The sequence below is a fragment of the Dama dama genome, chromosome 11 (assembly GCF_033118175.1).
Source record: "Dama dama isolate Ldn47 chromosome 11, ASM3311817v1, whole genome shotgun sequence".
Lineage (NCBI taxonomy): Eukaryota > Metazoa > Chordata > Mammalia > Artiodactyla > Cervidae > Dama > Dama dama.
Window position 1 is genome coordinate 99,418,224 of NC_083691.1, and position 15,902 is coordinate 99,434,125.

At 38.1% G+C, this 15,902-nt stretch overlaps 1 protein-coding gene across 1 annotated transcript in view; it reads left to right on the forward strand.

The window, feature by feature from the left end:
- Positions 1-15,902, forward strand: part of TMEM131 (transmembrane protein 131) — a 169,167-nt gene that overhangs the window by 113,585 nt on the left and 39,680 nt on the right. Inside the window, exons 11-17 of the mRNA XM_061155969.1 lie at positions 811-872; positions 9,508-9,616; positions 12,665-12,773; positions 13,597-13,750; positions 13,842-14,012; positions 14,977-15,087; positions 15,181-15,315. Coding sequence (XP_061011952.1) covers positions 811-872; positions 9,508-9,616; positions 12,665-12,773; positions 13,597-13,750; positions 13,842-14,012; positions 14,977-15,087; positions 15,181-15,315 — 851 coding nt within the window. The remainder of the gene's footprint in view (positions 1-810; positions 873-9,507; positions 9,617-12,664; positions 12,774-13,596; positions 13,751-13,841; positions 14,013-14,976; positions 15,088-15,180; positions 15,316-15,902) is intronic.

Here is a 15,902-nt window from a genome sequence, read left to right on the forward strand (position 1 = left end):
ATTAGTTCAGCTTTGAAAGTTATTTCTCAGCCTATTACATGATCTTGTAGAAGTCTGCTTCTGGGAAGTCAGAACCCTTAGTTTACATTCCATTCTTCTGAGGGATGCCATTGCTTACCAGACGGGAAAGCAGTGTCATGGATAACTTAAGTCTTCTAAATGGAAGATTGAGGCAGAAAGTAGTTTCTTAATCCAGTTTCTCACCTATTTAATTATGCTAAATCATTTAATTGTAAAATAAAGGAAATAAAAAGATTTACTTCTGAATTTTTGTTTAGATATGGATTAATTCAGTTGCATTATAATAATGTAATGTTAGAAATCAGTCCCTGAGGTCAGAGAAAGAATTCAAATTCTAAAATTGAAAATAACCAGAGGATTTGTTAAAAGAAAAAAAGAAGGCATGTAGTACAGGCTTCCTTCTGTGGGGCCATATGTAATTGAAATTTGGTTGTTTAGGATTGAAGACTCATTCTTGAAGGTTAGATTTGGTTTTAATATAATAATTTCATATTGTACTTTATTGAATTGCTTCATTCTGCTTTGCTGGAAAACTAAAAGATTGGTGATGTCATTTTCACTGAAAAAGTTTGTTTTTTGATCTGATTGTTTAGTTCTTATAGTACTCACTGTCCTTAAAAGTTAGGCAGTTCCTGTCTAGGAATGTGATTGTCACATTCTTTTTATAAATGTGATTGTCATTCTACTTCACATTCTAAAATATATTTAAACTGATATAAGAGAAAGATTATAACTTGCTATAGAAAACATACCACTTTAAGAAATGTTTCTTTTCCTCAATTTTAACAGATCTACCAAAAGTTTTAAATCTTCATTTATTAAATTCAGGAACAAAAGATGTGCCAATAACTGTAAGTTTTTGCTTATATTGTTTCCTAATTTATATATTCTTTGTTTTTAAACTTATGACAAAGTTATAAAATAAACTCCTGCTCTAAAGGATATCTGTTTTGTGGTGACCTGGTGCCACTTTGGTTCAAAATATAGTATAGGAAACTTGCCTGCCTGTCTGATCAGATTTTAAGGATGAGAAGGGCATGTGAACAGTCTTCTCCAAGGACTCTCAACTGGAGTTCATGAGGTTCTGATTTAGGCCTGTGGATTCTGATGAATCCTAGGATCTGTGTGCTGTGTATAAAGAAAAACAGGTTGTTAGACTTAAGGTATAGTTAACTAAAAAAGAGATATAAGATTCAGATGAGTTGGAAGGAGAAATCAGGAAGCAGAGAGATGTGATAGGTAGTGGTCGAGTGCTGTTAACCTGTGACACAGGGGCCCCTTCTAACCAGCATCTGCCATAGTTATCCTCAGTAGCACGCTGAAACTACGGTCCTCTCACTGTCTCAGGCATACACATGGAACAAGTGACTTTGATGCCTTGTAGTGGAATTGGAGTGCCATGCAATGGTTTGAGGGAGCTTGAGTATCCAGATTTTGCTTTAGTCTGTGACCTCACCTCCTGGTCATAGAGGTGAGGTCCCCAAGTTACACAGAGAATAATGGAAAAGGAAAGCAGTGTATTTTTATTATAACTGTGCTGGTGTCAGAAAACCTATGTTCAGAGAACTCTGATAAAAGTGAGATAGATCAGATGGGCCTGGAGACCTAGAAACCATTGTCCATTTCCACCCAAACCCAGAATTTTGCACCAACTGGTGGAGTAGAGACCAAGGAGAAGAAGGTATACAATCCCCAAATAATGGAAGACATGGTCACCCCAGGCAGCCACATTTTAATGCACAGTGACCTTGCTTACTGGGAGAGTTGTAGATTAAGCAGTGTCCTATCAGACATATGACCTAGTATTTCTTCCTGCTTGGTAGGAGAATTGGGAGTGAGTTAGGAGAATGGAGTCTGTAAAGAGCTTCCCCTGGGATGCAGTGGAGATAAAACTACCGCAGCCTGAGGTTCCTACCACTCCAGTGTTAGACCTGCTAAGTATACTGGGGGTCATTCCCCTGCTCCTCAGGGAGGTCTTCAAGGGCCCGGGATCTTTCTTTAGATGACAAGGAACAGCTCCTTTGACCCTGCCACCCTGATAATGTATTTTTCTTTAAAAAACAAACAAACATAATGCTGACTGTTGTTGTTGTATTGAGGGGTTAGGGATTGTCTTTGGCTCTTTAATCTGTATTGAAGTTTGCACGAGTCTATAGAAAAATGACAATGTAAATGTTTATAAAAATATGAGTGTGTGTATGTTAACATAATTAACATGAAGTTATAAACACTCTCTCTGGATAAGGACCATTCTGAGATAATATACTTGCTTCTTTGACATTAAAATATTTGTTGTTCTATAAATAAAGGTAATACATAGTTGGGGAGAATTGTTTGGAGTTTTGTTTTTTAATAGAATGAGTGGGAAAGTATTTTTTCCTCTTCCATTTTTGGGGAGAGTTTGCAAAGGATTGGTGTTAATTCTTCTTTAAATGTTTGGTAGGATTCACCAGTGAACTCATCTGGACCTAAACTTTTGTTCATGGGACATTTTAAAATTATTAATTCAATCTCTTTACTTGCTGTAGGCCTATTCAGATTTTCTGTTTCTTCTGGAGCCAGTTTCAGTATCTTCTTTCTAGGAATTTTTTCATTTCATCTAAGTTAGCTAATTTGTTGGCATACCATTGTTCAGTGTTTACTTACAATACTTTTATTTTCTGTGAGGTAATGGCCCATCTTCCATTCTTGATTTTAGCAATTGTAGTCTCCTCTCTGTTTAAAAAAAAATTTTCAGTCAGTCTTGCGAAAGGTTTTTCAGTTTTGTTGACCCTTTCAGAGGACCAACCTTTGGTTTTGTTATTTTTTGGTTCAACATTAAACTACCCTTTGTTTTATGAATAAAGGTAGAAGAGAGTAGGAATTTCTCCTTTTTCCCCTCATCCCCAACATCCTCACATTTGCAAAAATAAGAAGTTAGACTTCCTTACACACACACACACGCAGATACACATTTCAGATTTTACCAGTGAAATGAAAAGGCCTAAGACTCACCGCTCTATTATAACATCTCAGAATCTCACTGTATACTTGGAGTTGGATTCTCTTTGCTCAGACTTTTCTAGTTTAGTGCATCAGAGTTTCCTTCGTCATGGGATGTGACTCCTGCTCAGTCTCTCCAGGTTGCCTTGGCTACAGCCTGCTTTTGTTCTCTGAACTTCCTGGTCCAGAGTTTCTCCTGGAGCCCGACTGGCAGCAAGGAGCACAGTTACCGCATGCGTGATGATGGGCGCACACCTCCCTTTCCTGCCCGCATGCCCTCTGCACAGCCTCCTGAAACACACCGTCTGGCTTCGTTCTAGGATGCCCCTTTCAAGTCGGTCGTGCACATGCCTATAGGTCAGACTCTTGGCTGTGGGTGGATGGCCTGCTGCTGCCTCAGTTTGAGACATCAGATAGTTGTTACCATTTTGTGTGTGTGCTGCCTGCTGTTTGTTTCTTACTAGTTTCTTTGATCCTGTGGATTGTCTCGCACAGGGCAGGAGCTCTCATGCTTGTTGGGCAGATTTCAGATCTGAAGTCCTGTCTCCCCAAGGAAGACTTGGGGGCTTCCCTGGTGGCTCAAATGGTAAAAGAATCTGCCTGCAATGCAGGAGATCCAGATGCAGTATTCTTGCCTGGAGAATTCCATGGACAGAGGAGCCTGGCTGGCTACAGTCCATGGGGTCACAAAGAGTGGGACACAACTCAGTGAATTTCATTTCACTTCAGACATTTATTGGGAAAGTGCCTTTTCTTAACCCACACATTCTGGTCTAACTTTTTACATACAATGAATGGACCCAAATGTCTTTTTCAATAAACATTTTCTAGAAAAATGAAATCAATTCTAAGAATGTGAATTAAAAAAAACTTACTATTTAATTCATTTATAGTAATTAAATATAAGTATAAATAGGCCCATGTTCCTATTTTTCTCTTTTATTAAGGATTTTAGAATACATTGTAAGTGAACATTTTTGCTCATACCATGAGTTAGGCTTTATGCTAAGTTCTTTACATGGATTATCTTATTTGATGTAACTCTCCTGTAAAGTACACAGGTCCTTCTTTTCCAAATAGGGAAAATGAGTCAGACCTTTTAAAGTAACTAAATTCAGCTATATAAAATGCAAAAGTTCAGTTCACTCAGTCGTGTCCGACTCTTTGGGACCCCATGGACTGCAGCAGGCTTCCCTGTCCGTCACAAACTCCCAAAGCTTGCTCAAACTCATGTCCATTGAGTCGGTGATGCCATCCAACCATCTCATCCTCTGTCGTCCCCTTCTCTTCCTGCCTTCAATCTTTCCCAGCATCTGGTTCTCTTCCAGTGAGTCAGTTTTCGCATCAGGTGGCCAAACTATTGGAGTTTTAGCTTCAGCATCAGTCCTTCCAATGAATATTCAGGACTGATTTCCTTTAGGATTCACTAGTTGGATCTCCTTGCAGTCCAAGGATTCTCAGAAGTCTTCTCCAACAACACAGTTCAAAAGCATCAATTTTTTGGCTTTCAGCTTTCTTTATGGTCCAACTCTCACATCCGTCCATGACTACTGGAAAAACCATAGCTTTGACTAGACGGACCTTTGTTGGCAAAGTAATGTCTGCTTTTTAATATGCTGTCTAGGTTGGTCATAACTTTTCTTCCAGGGAGCAAGCGTCTTTTCATGTCATGGCTGCAGTCACCATCTGCAGTGATTTTGGAGCCCCAAAAAAGAAAGTCTGTCACTGTTTCCATTGTTTCCCCATCTATTTGCCATAAAGCGATGAGACTAGATACCATGATCTTAGTTTTCTGAATGTTGAGTTTTAAGCCTACTTTTTAACTCCTCTCTTTCACTTTCATCAAGAGGCTCTTTAGTTCTTCTTTGCTTTCTGCCGTAAGGGTGGTATCATCTGCGTATCTGAGGTTATTGATATTTCTCCCGGCAGTCTTGATTCCAGCTTGTGCTTCATCCAGCCCGGCATTTCACATGATATGCTCTGCATATAAGTTAAATAAGCAGGGTGACAATATACAGCCTTGATGTATTCCTTTCCCTATTTGGAACCAGTCTGTTGTTCCATGTCCAGTTCTAACTGTTGCTTCTTGACCTGCATACAGATTTCTCAGGAGGCAGGTCAGGTGGTCTGGTATTCCCATCTCTAAGAATTTTCCAGTTTGTTGTGATCCACACAGTCAAAGGCTTTGACGTAGTCAATAAAGCAGAAGTAGATGTTTTTTTGGAACTCTATTTTTGATGATCCAACAGATGTTGGCAATTTGATCTCTGGTTCCTCTGCCTTTTCTAAAACCGGCTTGGACATCTGGAAGTTCATGGTTCACGTACTGTGGAAGCCTGGCTTGGAGAATTTTGAGGATTACTTTACTAGAGTGTGAGATGAGTGCAATTGTGTGGTAGTTTGAGCATTCTTTGGCATTGCCTTTCTTTGGGATTGGAATGAAAACTGATCTTTTCCAGTCCTGTGGCCACTGCTGACTTTTCCAAATTTGCTGGCACATTGAATGCAAAAGTTTCATGAAAGTATATTAGGTATACTTATCAATCAAGTTTTTATGACTGTATCATTTTAATTGTATATTCAGTATTCCTATTAAAAACCTATTGGTTTATGTACCTATCCTAGATCTACATCTGTGCCTACCTATGTGTATTTTCTTCTAACATCTGAAGCCTGTACTCTTGATTGTGTTATGGAAGATTTATTTCACATTCATTCATTCACTCATCCACTCATTCAGTAAATATTCTGTAAGCATCAGCTATATGCCAGCTTCTGTGCTGAGTACTGAGGATACAGCAGGGACTCAGAGAACCAAGGTCTTGCCCTTACTGAGCTCATTTTTTTCAGTTGGGAGACAGACAAACAGATAGGCAACATTACTTTCAACTGAGAAATAAACCGAATGGCGTGCAAGTCGAGGAAGGAGTTGGTTTAGGTAGAGCTGTCTCTGAGGAGCTGACATTTGAGGTAATAACTGAAGAGTGAGAAGCAGGCACCCGTAAGGAAAGCAAAGCTGGTGGACAAGTGTTCCATCACAGGGATGAGCAAGTGCAAAGACCTGAGGGGCAGCTGCGAATGTTGAAACTCACTGGGCTTAGATGTAAAAGACGGGCTGGAGGGTTGAACAAGGTTTCCCTGGCTCCTGGGAGGGGTTTTGGTTTTACTATAAGAGCAATGGAAAATTACAGAATTTTAAGCCAGGGTGTGATGTCATTTGATCTATGTGTTATTAAAGTCACTGTAACTGCTTTTTAGAGAATGAACTGAAGAAGGTTAAAAACCTATTGCAAAAAAAAAAAAAAAAACCTATTGCAGTGGTCCACTTGAGAGATGATGATAGCTTGGACTTCTTGCCTTATCAACCAGGGGATGAACCCGTCTGCCATGGAAACTGAGTATTAAGAGAGCTTCCCAAGGTTTTTCCGTAGTATGCCAGACCTACAGACTGGTGCATGTTATAAAGGTCCCTGCCTCCCTCTCTCCAGGGAATTCACTGTCCCTTCATTTTTCAAGATATAAGACTACTTCCCAGGTGGCACAGTGGTAAAGATTCCACCTGCCGGTGCAGGAGATGCAGTTGGGAACATCCCCTGGAGAAGGAAATGGCAACCCACTCCAGTATTCTTGCCTGGAGAATTCCATGGACAGAGGATTCTGATGGGCTACAGTCCGTGATGTCACAAAGAGTCTGACATGACTGACCACACACACACACTAAAGCAAGCAACTCCTAATATAAGCTCCTCACCATCAGTGAGCAAGATACCCAGCTTCAAGCCTTCCTGACACAGCTCGTCTATAGTGCAACTTTGAAAATATAGTTTTCCTCAACATTTATAAAACATTAATGCTTTATAAATAATGCAGTAAGTTTGCTTGAGATGTCTTAAAACACCTTTGTATGAAGTTTCCTTGCTAATTAATAAGAGATCACAGATGTCCTTAAATTTTACCTGTGTCAACTTGACATGAGTCTTAGAAAATCTGTGCACCTACTATTAAAAATACAATCGCTGTATACCAGAAGGTTTTTTTGTTTGGTTTTTTTTTTTTTTGCTTGCTTAAAGCAGTTGAGTCGTTTCAGAATGTCCTGGGCCTGGTGTCTCACTTGAGAGTTACTGAGCATAGTTGGGTATGAATGTCGTGAGAAAGACTGGAACTATATTTAGAGCCTGTGCAAGCTGCCTTTCCTGGGAATCTTGCCACATTTTTTCCACTTCTCAATTATCTTTAAGTAAACAACAGTTAGTGACTGATGCTGAAATATATTGTTAGTATAAATATGCTTATTACAAGTTTCTGATTATTTATTACTTTTCATTTAAAGCCACCAGAATAAGCCAACTGTTTAAGTCTTTCGTTTATTTTGCTTTGTTTTTATTTCCTTGGAAAATGGGTTTTAATTGATTGGGATATTTTTTTCTTTTAATGGTAGTAAGTGAGCACTTTAGACCATGTGTATAAAACGTGAGTGAATTGAATATTATTTTATTATTAGTGTAAATAATATTACTATTAGTAATACTACTATTGGTAAAATAACATGACTGTTATTTTAAGGTAATATTAATAACATGGACATAAACTTTTCCTCTGGTAAGGAAAGTCTTAAAGTGTGTTTCATATAAGAAAAACATTTTTTTCCATCAACTAAGTTCTTACTACTCAACAGTGACTATATGGTAAGAAATACTATTGCTTAGCTGTTTCTGGCATAGACTCGTGCTTATTACTGATGAACCGCAGCTCACAGTCTTTGAGCGTGTTTGAAAATGGTCAAGGTTCCATCGCTGCTGTATCACAGTCAACAGAGCAAGTGAAAGAATTAGGGATCAAATGTGTCCTCTGTAAACTGCAAAGCTTTACATGATCGTCTCTCAAAATAAATCCTGACCTCAGGATAAATATGGCTGGCTTGAAGAAAAACAGCAAAATTAATAGAATCACATTTTTTAGATAGATGGAAACTTTATTGTTGTTGTTTAGTTGATAAGTCATGTCCAACTCTCTTGCGACCCAGTGGACTGTAGCCCGGCACGGATTTCTCAGGCAAGAATACTGGAGTGGGTTGTCCTTTTCTTCTCCAGGGTATATTCCTGACCCAGGAATTGAACTCGCATCTACATTGGCAGGTGGATTCTTTACCACTGAGCCACCGGGGAAGCCCCTGATGGAAACTTAGAAAACAACTAATCCAGTCCCCTGCAATTTTACAGGTGGAAGAGACATGGCCCAGAGAAAATTGCAGCTTACAGAAATTTACACTGCTGGTTAATAGTTAAAATCCTTTTGTTCTGAACTCATCACTCTGGGTTTCTGTACTGCTTTCCTTTCCTTCAGAAAAAATATGGTAGCATAGTTTGATGTAACCAAATGAACTTTCTCCAGTTATCTTATAGTCAGGCTGCTTTGTTTTACTGTTAAAAATACATATCACTACATATACACATGCATACCCTTCAAGGAAGGAAGATTCATACTTTAAATAACTGCTAGTAACAGCAGATTATCGATAGCAAATATATTGATATGAACCCGTCAGCCCCTCCATCTCCCCATTAGAGATTCAGAAGCAAAGTAAGAGTTCTCAAAGAAGGAGAAAGATAAAGAGATAAAATGCTGGGAGAGCCTGCAGCCAAGAGCTAAGGCAATTAGAATTTCCAGCACAGAAAACCACAGGGTCCTCCTGAGGACCATCATCCCAGGCCCAGTAAAGACACCCTGACAGCTGAGTCACTAACCAGCAACGGGGAGGGGCGGTTCCCTGCTAACTGGAACTAAGAAGCAGTATCTGTCATCTCTCTGTAGGTAGCCAACTTTGTTTCCTGTGATTGAAACATGGTGCAAGAGACAGCATTTCCTCTCACTCTCCTACGATGCTTCTTGTGCCTTTAAAGGACTGTCCTTCTTTCTCTTCAGGCACGTTTGTTGTTTAGTCACTAAGTCATCGCCAGCTCTTTTGCAAACCACAGGGAATCTTCCTGACCCAGGGATTGAACCTGCGTCTCTTGGATCTCCTGCATTGGCAAGCAGATTCTTTACCACTGAGCCACTTGGGAAGCCTAGCTTTTTAAATAGAAAGCTCTTTTAAGTTGAAAGCATTCTGACCTGTTATAGGTTGCACATTCCTGCCATCCCCTTCACCATTCAGCCCCACAGCCCCTGTTGTAAACCCTGAAGGTCCTCTTTTCTTAGATGTGAATTAGACATTCATTTAGGAAAAAAAATACCTTTTTTCTTTATTATGTATTTATACTCATTGCACTAGTTTGACTTTAGACTTTTTAATACTCATTTATCACACATTTTTCCTTCTGGTCATCATTTTATTTCATAAAGACTGTCTAATGAAGTTGAGATTTTATCAGTTTAGCCTATTCCATTTAAAGCGACCACTTAAACTTTTCAGATTTTGATTCTGCTTTACTTTTTCAGTACACTTTTCAGTATAAACTGGACCACTAGACTAAAATAATGCAGTGTAAAATTTTCTCTTTGCAGAGTGTTCGACCTACACCACAAAATGATGCTATCACGGTACACTTTAAACCAATTACATTAAAAGCTTCAGAAAGTAAATATACCAAGGTAGCAAGTATTAGTTTTGATGGTAAGTATTCAACTTTTTCTAATAGAGTGGTCTTATTTTGATAACTTAGACAACATCTGTGTTGACATCTTAATATAAAAACCCCAGACCCTTTTCCAGTTAGATTTTGTAATACTGGTCAGATTGGTTTTTCTTGTAAACCATCATGAACTCTCATTTGATTGATTCTTGAAAGCAAATATTATAATTTCATAAGCCTGAATTAGTATTAGAAAATACATTAGGATTGCAATTAAATTTTTGTTAATCTAGGCTCTTTCATATACATATCTATTAAGCTTTGTCTTAATTATGAAATCATTAATTTTTGTAATTCAGTGATACATATTTGAATTTCAGAAGCATGTTTGAATTTTAGAGCAGAAAATAAGTATTTTCTGTAACATTTCCATATTTTGTCTTTTATAAACAAGGCAAGCAGTCCTATCTAAACTAAAGTGACAGCCTTTATCATAGAATTGTCAAGTTAGATAACAGTTATTTCAAGCATGTATATTGTGTATTTTGACTTTTGAAATGTTAACTCAGACTTTAGCTTGTTTTAATAGCATGTTTTTATTCAGTTTTGCCTACTTAGTTAGAAGATGTACTGCATTTGCTATCATAAAATGTCTTGAGTAGTAACTTAATGGCTGTCTAAATGTGTGATTAAATTTAATGAAAGCTGAAACTCCAAATGGGGCTTTTCTTGTATTGGCCTATCCAGGTGAGGAGCCCTGAAGCGTAAGCTTTGGCCTCATGATAAAGCCATCTTTGCTCATAATCCACATTTTACAGCTAAGCTCCTCATCAGGAGAGAATGTTCGGCCGCTGCGGACCCTCTGAGTGTGGCCCAGTGTCTGTGAGGCGTCTGCGCTCGCTCCTCTCACATAGAGGGTCTGGAGCAGCTGAACACTTGGCTGCCAAGACAGCACTCATCCCACGAGCTCAGAGAAAGCTCCTGAAGAAACTGAGATTGTACACACGGCACGCTTTCATAAACCAGCTGCCAAAAATAACCAGTATCGCAGAAGGCTTGATGGCACGGATGTTTCCCAACGTGTGATGAGTGGTCTTCTGTGCTGCCGAGACACCAGCCATGACCACCAGTTAGCAGTGTCAGTATCAGCAAGTGCCTTGTCTTCCCTTACTGAGAAAGAGAGTGACCGATGATCGCTTCTGACCCTGAGGACAGACAGGTCTGATAAGTCCAAGAAGTCCAGGGTACACAGCAGGGCAAGGCAGCTGTGCTCTGTGGTTCTCCCTCACCCTTCCCCAGCTCCTGTGTTGACAGCCCGCTGACTATTCCCACTCAGATAAATGAATGTCAGGAGTGGTGGCTCTTCTGAGATCAGAGTCTAAAATAAGTGTTTCTTAAAGAAATTATGTAAAATTTAGCACAAAGACAAGAGAAGGCATCTTTTAAAGTAAGTGCTACATTTCTTAAAAGTGCTTTTTATTTATTTATTTATTATAAAAACTGGCAGATTTATTCTGCAAGGGCCCATTTTCAAGAAGCTAAAGGTGAAGGTGGGAGGGGAGAGGTTTCCTCCCATTTTCCTTTCCCCCTCATCTTTAAAAGTGGTCTTTATTATCATGGAAAAATCCCTCCACTTCCCATCTGCTCCCTCCTCCCCCACCACCATCCCTAGATTACAATATAATGGTTTTACCACTGAGATTCCTGTGAAAATCATCAATCAAGAAATGTTTACTTTGAAAATGTTCAGGGGGAATTCCCTGGCGGTCCAGTGGTTAGGATTCAGCACTTTCACTGCCATAGCCCTGGTTCAGTCCTGGTTGGGAAGCTAAGATTCCACAAGCCCCACAGCACAGCCAAATTAATTAAAAAATTTCAGAACGTGCCGCGAATATTCACTGTGCAATGTTGACTTACCATGTAATCATTTGTTTCATAAAGTCATGATTCCTTATGATCTTTAACTGAATTTTCTTGACACTTTGACCACTTCATTTGCTAAAATATAACTTGATAAGGTACTATGAAATGCCTAAATTATGGCCCTTGTTATCAGCCTTATGTCTGAATAAATACAAAAAAAATAAGCATCCAGAAATGGCTGTACAGTCAGCAGAAAGAAATGGGGCTTAATGGGAGGTTTAAAAATCTGAATTCACACTGTCTGTACATAGCCACATACTAGATGTCATACCATTATTTTGTTCCTTTTTCGTGCTAAAGTTGGATAACACACATTTGCAGAACCTACATATAAAATTCTTCGCATCAGTGGAAGTGTTCCTGAAGTACTTTAAAGGAGATAAACATAAACAGCTTCTTTATTTGCTTTGAAAGGAACATCTAATGGGTACACAGATTGGATCCAACTGACTATTTCTATAATTCCAGAAGGAAAATCAGAAGTGATCCAAAATTTATAAAGGTTTTAACTTCATCTGTGAGAACAGTATGATGGCAGGGAGAGTATATGTCTCATAACTCTTGGTATTTCTTGCACCAGGCTACTTTATTGGTATTTATAGCAAGACTCTGACCACACAAGGAATGTTATTTCTTAATCAGCTGTGAACCAGCAGTTGTCAGTTTGGGGACGTTTGGCAACATCTGCAGACACTTTTGGGTAATACAGCTGATGCCTCGCAGATAGGGGCTGTCTTGACGACACCGCCCAGCATCCCACAGTGCCCAGGACAGCCACCCCACTGCCCCCGCACCCCGCCAGCAGCGAGTTTACCTGGCCTGAAGTGTTCATAGCACCAAGGTTGAGAATCCCTGTTGTACTTAAAGCCAAAGCTCATGGTGATAGAGAAGTAGTTCAGATTATCGCGTTTTCCCTCCTAAATGGTGTTCACTTGCTAGTTCCTTACCTATTTATCCCATTACAGGAAAATTGAAATCTCTTTCCATTTTTGAATGGAAAATGTGATATTTGACTTAAAATGTTGTCATTGTATTCTGTGTGCCAGTTTGAAAGGTTACCTTCTTTTTAAGATTTCAGTCCGTCCGCGCAAAGTCACTCTCATCCTCCTCTGTGTAAACCCTGTGGTAGAGGAAGCTGACAGATTATCTTCTGTGCTTCCTTTCAGCATCAAAGGCAAAAAAACCATCTCAGTTTTCTGGGAAAATAACTGTGAAAGCAAAGGAAAAGAGTTATTCTAAACTTGAAATACCTTATCAAGCAGAGGTTTTAGATGGGTGAGTTTCTGTTTTAAATAAACTTTATAACTTTTTACTAATCAGTAAATTCTGTTTTCCTACTGAGTTTAGCAGAAGTAGTAGGCAAATTCACATAAACTCCATGGGATGAGTATTAGAAAAACTTCAACCATAAAGGAGAAAAATCTTCTGTATTTTATTCTTTTTTTTTTTTTTTTTTTCACTTTTAGAAGAAAGAAGTAAATGGGATGATATGATTTGGGCTTAAATGAAGTCCTAATGATTCCATAATACAATAGAAAAGTGAATCTGTGATTTTTAAATCACTTGAAGCATTTCATTTCTGTAATTATTTTTGTAACATGCACATGGCTATGGCTTGTTTATTAAAGTACATTGTCACTTGAAACAAAATCATTTTTATTCCTTTATAAACTCATTAAACACTTTTCTAAAATTATAGCTTTTTACAAACAGGTAATAATATATGTAGTTCATTTTCTACTTTAATCGGTAATAGTTTCATATCCAGCTTAGTAGGGACTTGTTTTAACAAAGCTGGTTGCAACTGAATGATAAACATGATTTTTTTTTTTTTAAATAGCTTAAAACTTTTTTTTGTTAGTACATTCTTGATGGTCATTGTTTGGTTACATATAATGCAGTGACAAATAGCTCTTTTTATTACACTATAATAAATTTTCTTTTAAATCATATGGTCAATCACTAAAATATTTATAGTCTTAATTCTCTAACAACAGTCCTTACTGCTAAACGTAAATTATTACTCACCGCTAAAGAACTTGCATTATAAATTAACATGTGAAAATAAAAATGATTTGTTTTTGTTTTTTTCAAATAGTTATTTGGGATTTGATCACGCTGCAACATTATTTCACATTCGAGACAGCCCTGCTGATCCTGTGGAAAGGCCAATTTACCTTACTAACACTTTCAGCTTTGCGATCCTCATTCATGATGTGTTGCTACCAGAAGAAGCCAAAACAATGTTTAAAGTATGTTTCTGAGCCCTCATTCTTTTGATTTTACCAGTCTACCAAGCAAATGGTACTGATATGTTTTTTTTTCTCTCCTATCATCTCCTAGGTTCACAACTTCAGCAAACCAGTCTTAATTCTTCCAAATGGATCAGGCTACATTTTTACTCTATTTTTTATGCCATCCACATCATCCATGCACATAGATAACAATATTTTACTTATTACCAATGCCTCTAAGTTTCACTTACCTGTGCGGGTATATACAGGTTTTTTAGATGTAAGTATGTTATCTACCTTTTAAAATTTAAACTCCCTCCACATCTTTGTTGTTTTCAGCTACTATTAAGTAGTTGTGTTGCAGACACTTAAATTTTGCTGTTTTCTGTACTTATCAAGTTGTTCTAATTCCTCCTTAGTCAGTGCTTCCAAGATGTTCACCCTCCCAGCAGCCATATCTCCTCATGACACAGTTGACTTCTCTAGCTACAGTTCTGTTTAGATCAGGTCCACTCCTCTTGATTTTGCTTTTAAATTGTTACAGTCATTGGCAAGCTAAAAACTAAGCAGAAGAAACATAATAAGCAAAAAAAAATTTTTTTAATAACTACAGGGCAAATGAAAAGGGAACTATGTAGGAAGAGGTGACCAAAACTGAAAACCCAAGACTGAAGAGAAGAATCAGAAAGAAAGAGGCAATTTGGTAGAAAGACACATGGGACAGTCATCTAAATAACAGCAGGGAAGGAAACAGAAGTCTTTCTAATACAGAAAATAAGCCGGGGGGCGGGGGAGTCCAAACAAAGCTGTCGTTAGGGTAATCCATGAAAGAAGTTTGGGAAAGAAAGAAAACTGATAGAAAGATGTAAAAGATGAAAGCAAAAAGATAGAAGTGTGGTCCTCCAAAAACCTATCATCAATAAGAACTTGAGAATCAGAGGGACCTTTGGTATTGTACCACTGACACTCCTTCTGCATTTCTTCTGCTTAAATGATTACTGGCTTGTAGCTGCTTTCATGAACGCGTGAAGTTTGCTGAGACTGGGGACTTTTTGCCTAAATCTCCAGGGCTCCACTTAATCTCACCTCCATTATACAAAGTTCTTAATTATGTATTATGTATGTGTACATTTACATAAAATGTAGGAACCTTAGTGTACCTTAATATAGTTACTTTTTCTTCAAGTGTTACTGTTACATAAGTGTTACTTTACATCTAATCTAGTTCTTTTCTGTCTTTCCAGTACTTTGTATTACCCCCCAAAATAGAAGAACGTTTCATAGATTTTGGTATACTGAGTGCGACAGAAGCAAGTAATATTTTATTTGCCATTATAAACAGCAATCCAATTGAGGTAAGAAAAGAAAAATCTGTTGTTATTCTAAATCACATTTAGAGATTTTATGCGAGTGCTGCAATAATTGCTTCCATATCTTTCTCTTTTAAGTTGGCTATAAAAAGCTGGCATATTATAGGAGATGGTTTATCAATAGAACTCGTAGCTACTAAAAGAGGCAATAGAACTACAATCATCTCAAGCCTTCCAGAGTTTGAAAAATCCTCTCTATCAGACCAGTCATCAGTAAGTAAACTTTTCTATTGTTTCCTTAAACTTAGATGTGTGTCTAAATCTCACTAGAAGACTTTTCCTCATGATATTATTTTTAATATTTGTTTATTTATTTGACTGTGCTGGGTCTTAGTTGCAGCATGTGAACTTTTAGTTGTGGCAAGTGGGATCTAGTTCCCTGACCAGGGATCAAACCCAGGCCCCCTACATTGGGAGCACAGAGTCTTAGAGATGACCAGGGAGGTCCGTCCTCAGAATATTACGAGATTCATGATAGCATCCGCTATTTGATGTGTAAAGGACCTTAAGTAGGTAATCTACTTAAACTCACTCCTTTCATGATGAGACCACTTGAGACTCAAAGAAGTTAAGATAAAACACAGGTACCATTACAGGAGAAATTTCCACGGGTACTAAACTAACTCTGTTCATTGAATTCATTAGGCGAAAGAAAGAACCCTGCACATTAGTAGAAGTTGTTTTCAGTTCTACAGTAATATTTCTGTTCAGTTCTCTGTATTGACTAGAAGAAAGTATCAGTGAGACAAACATCATTTGTTTGATCTCTATGTGGCTTTCCCCATACACTTTTACTCTGT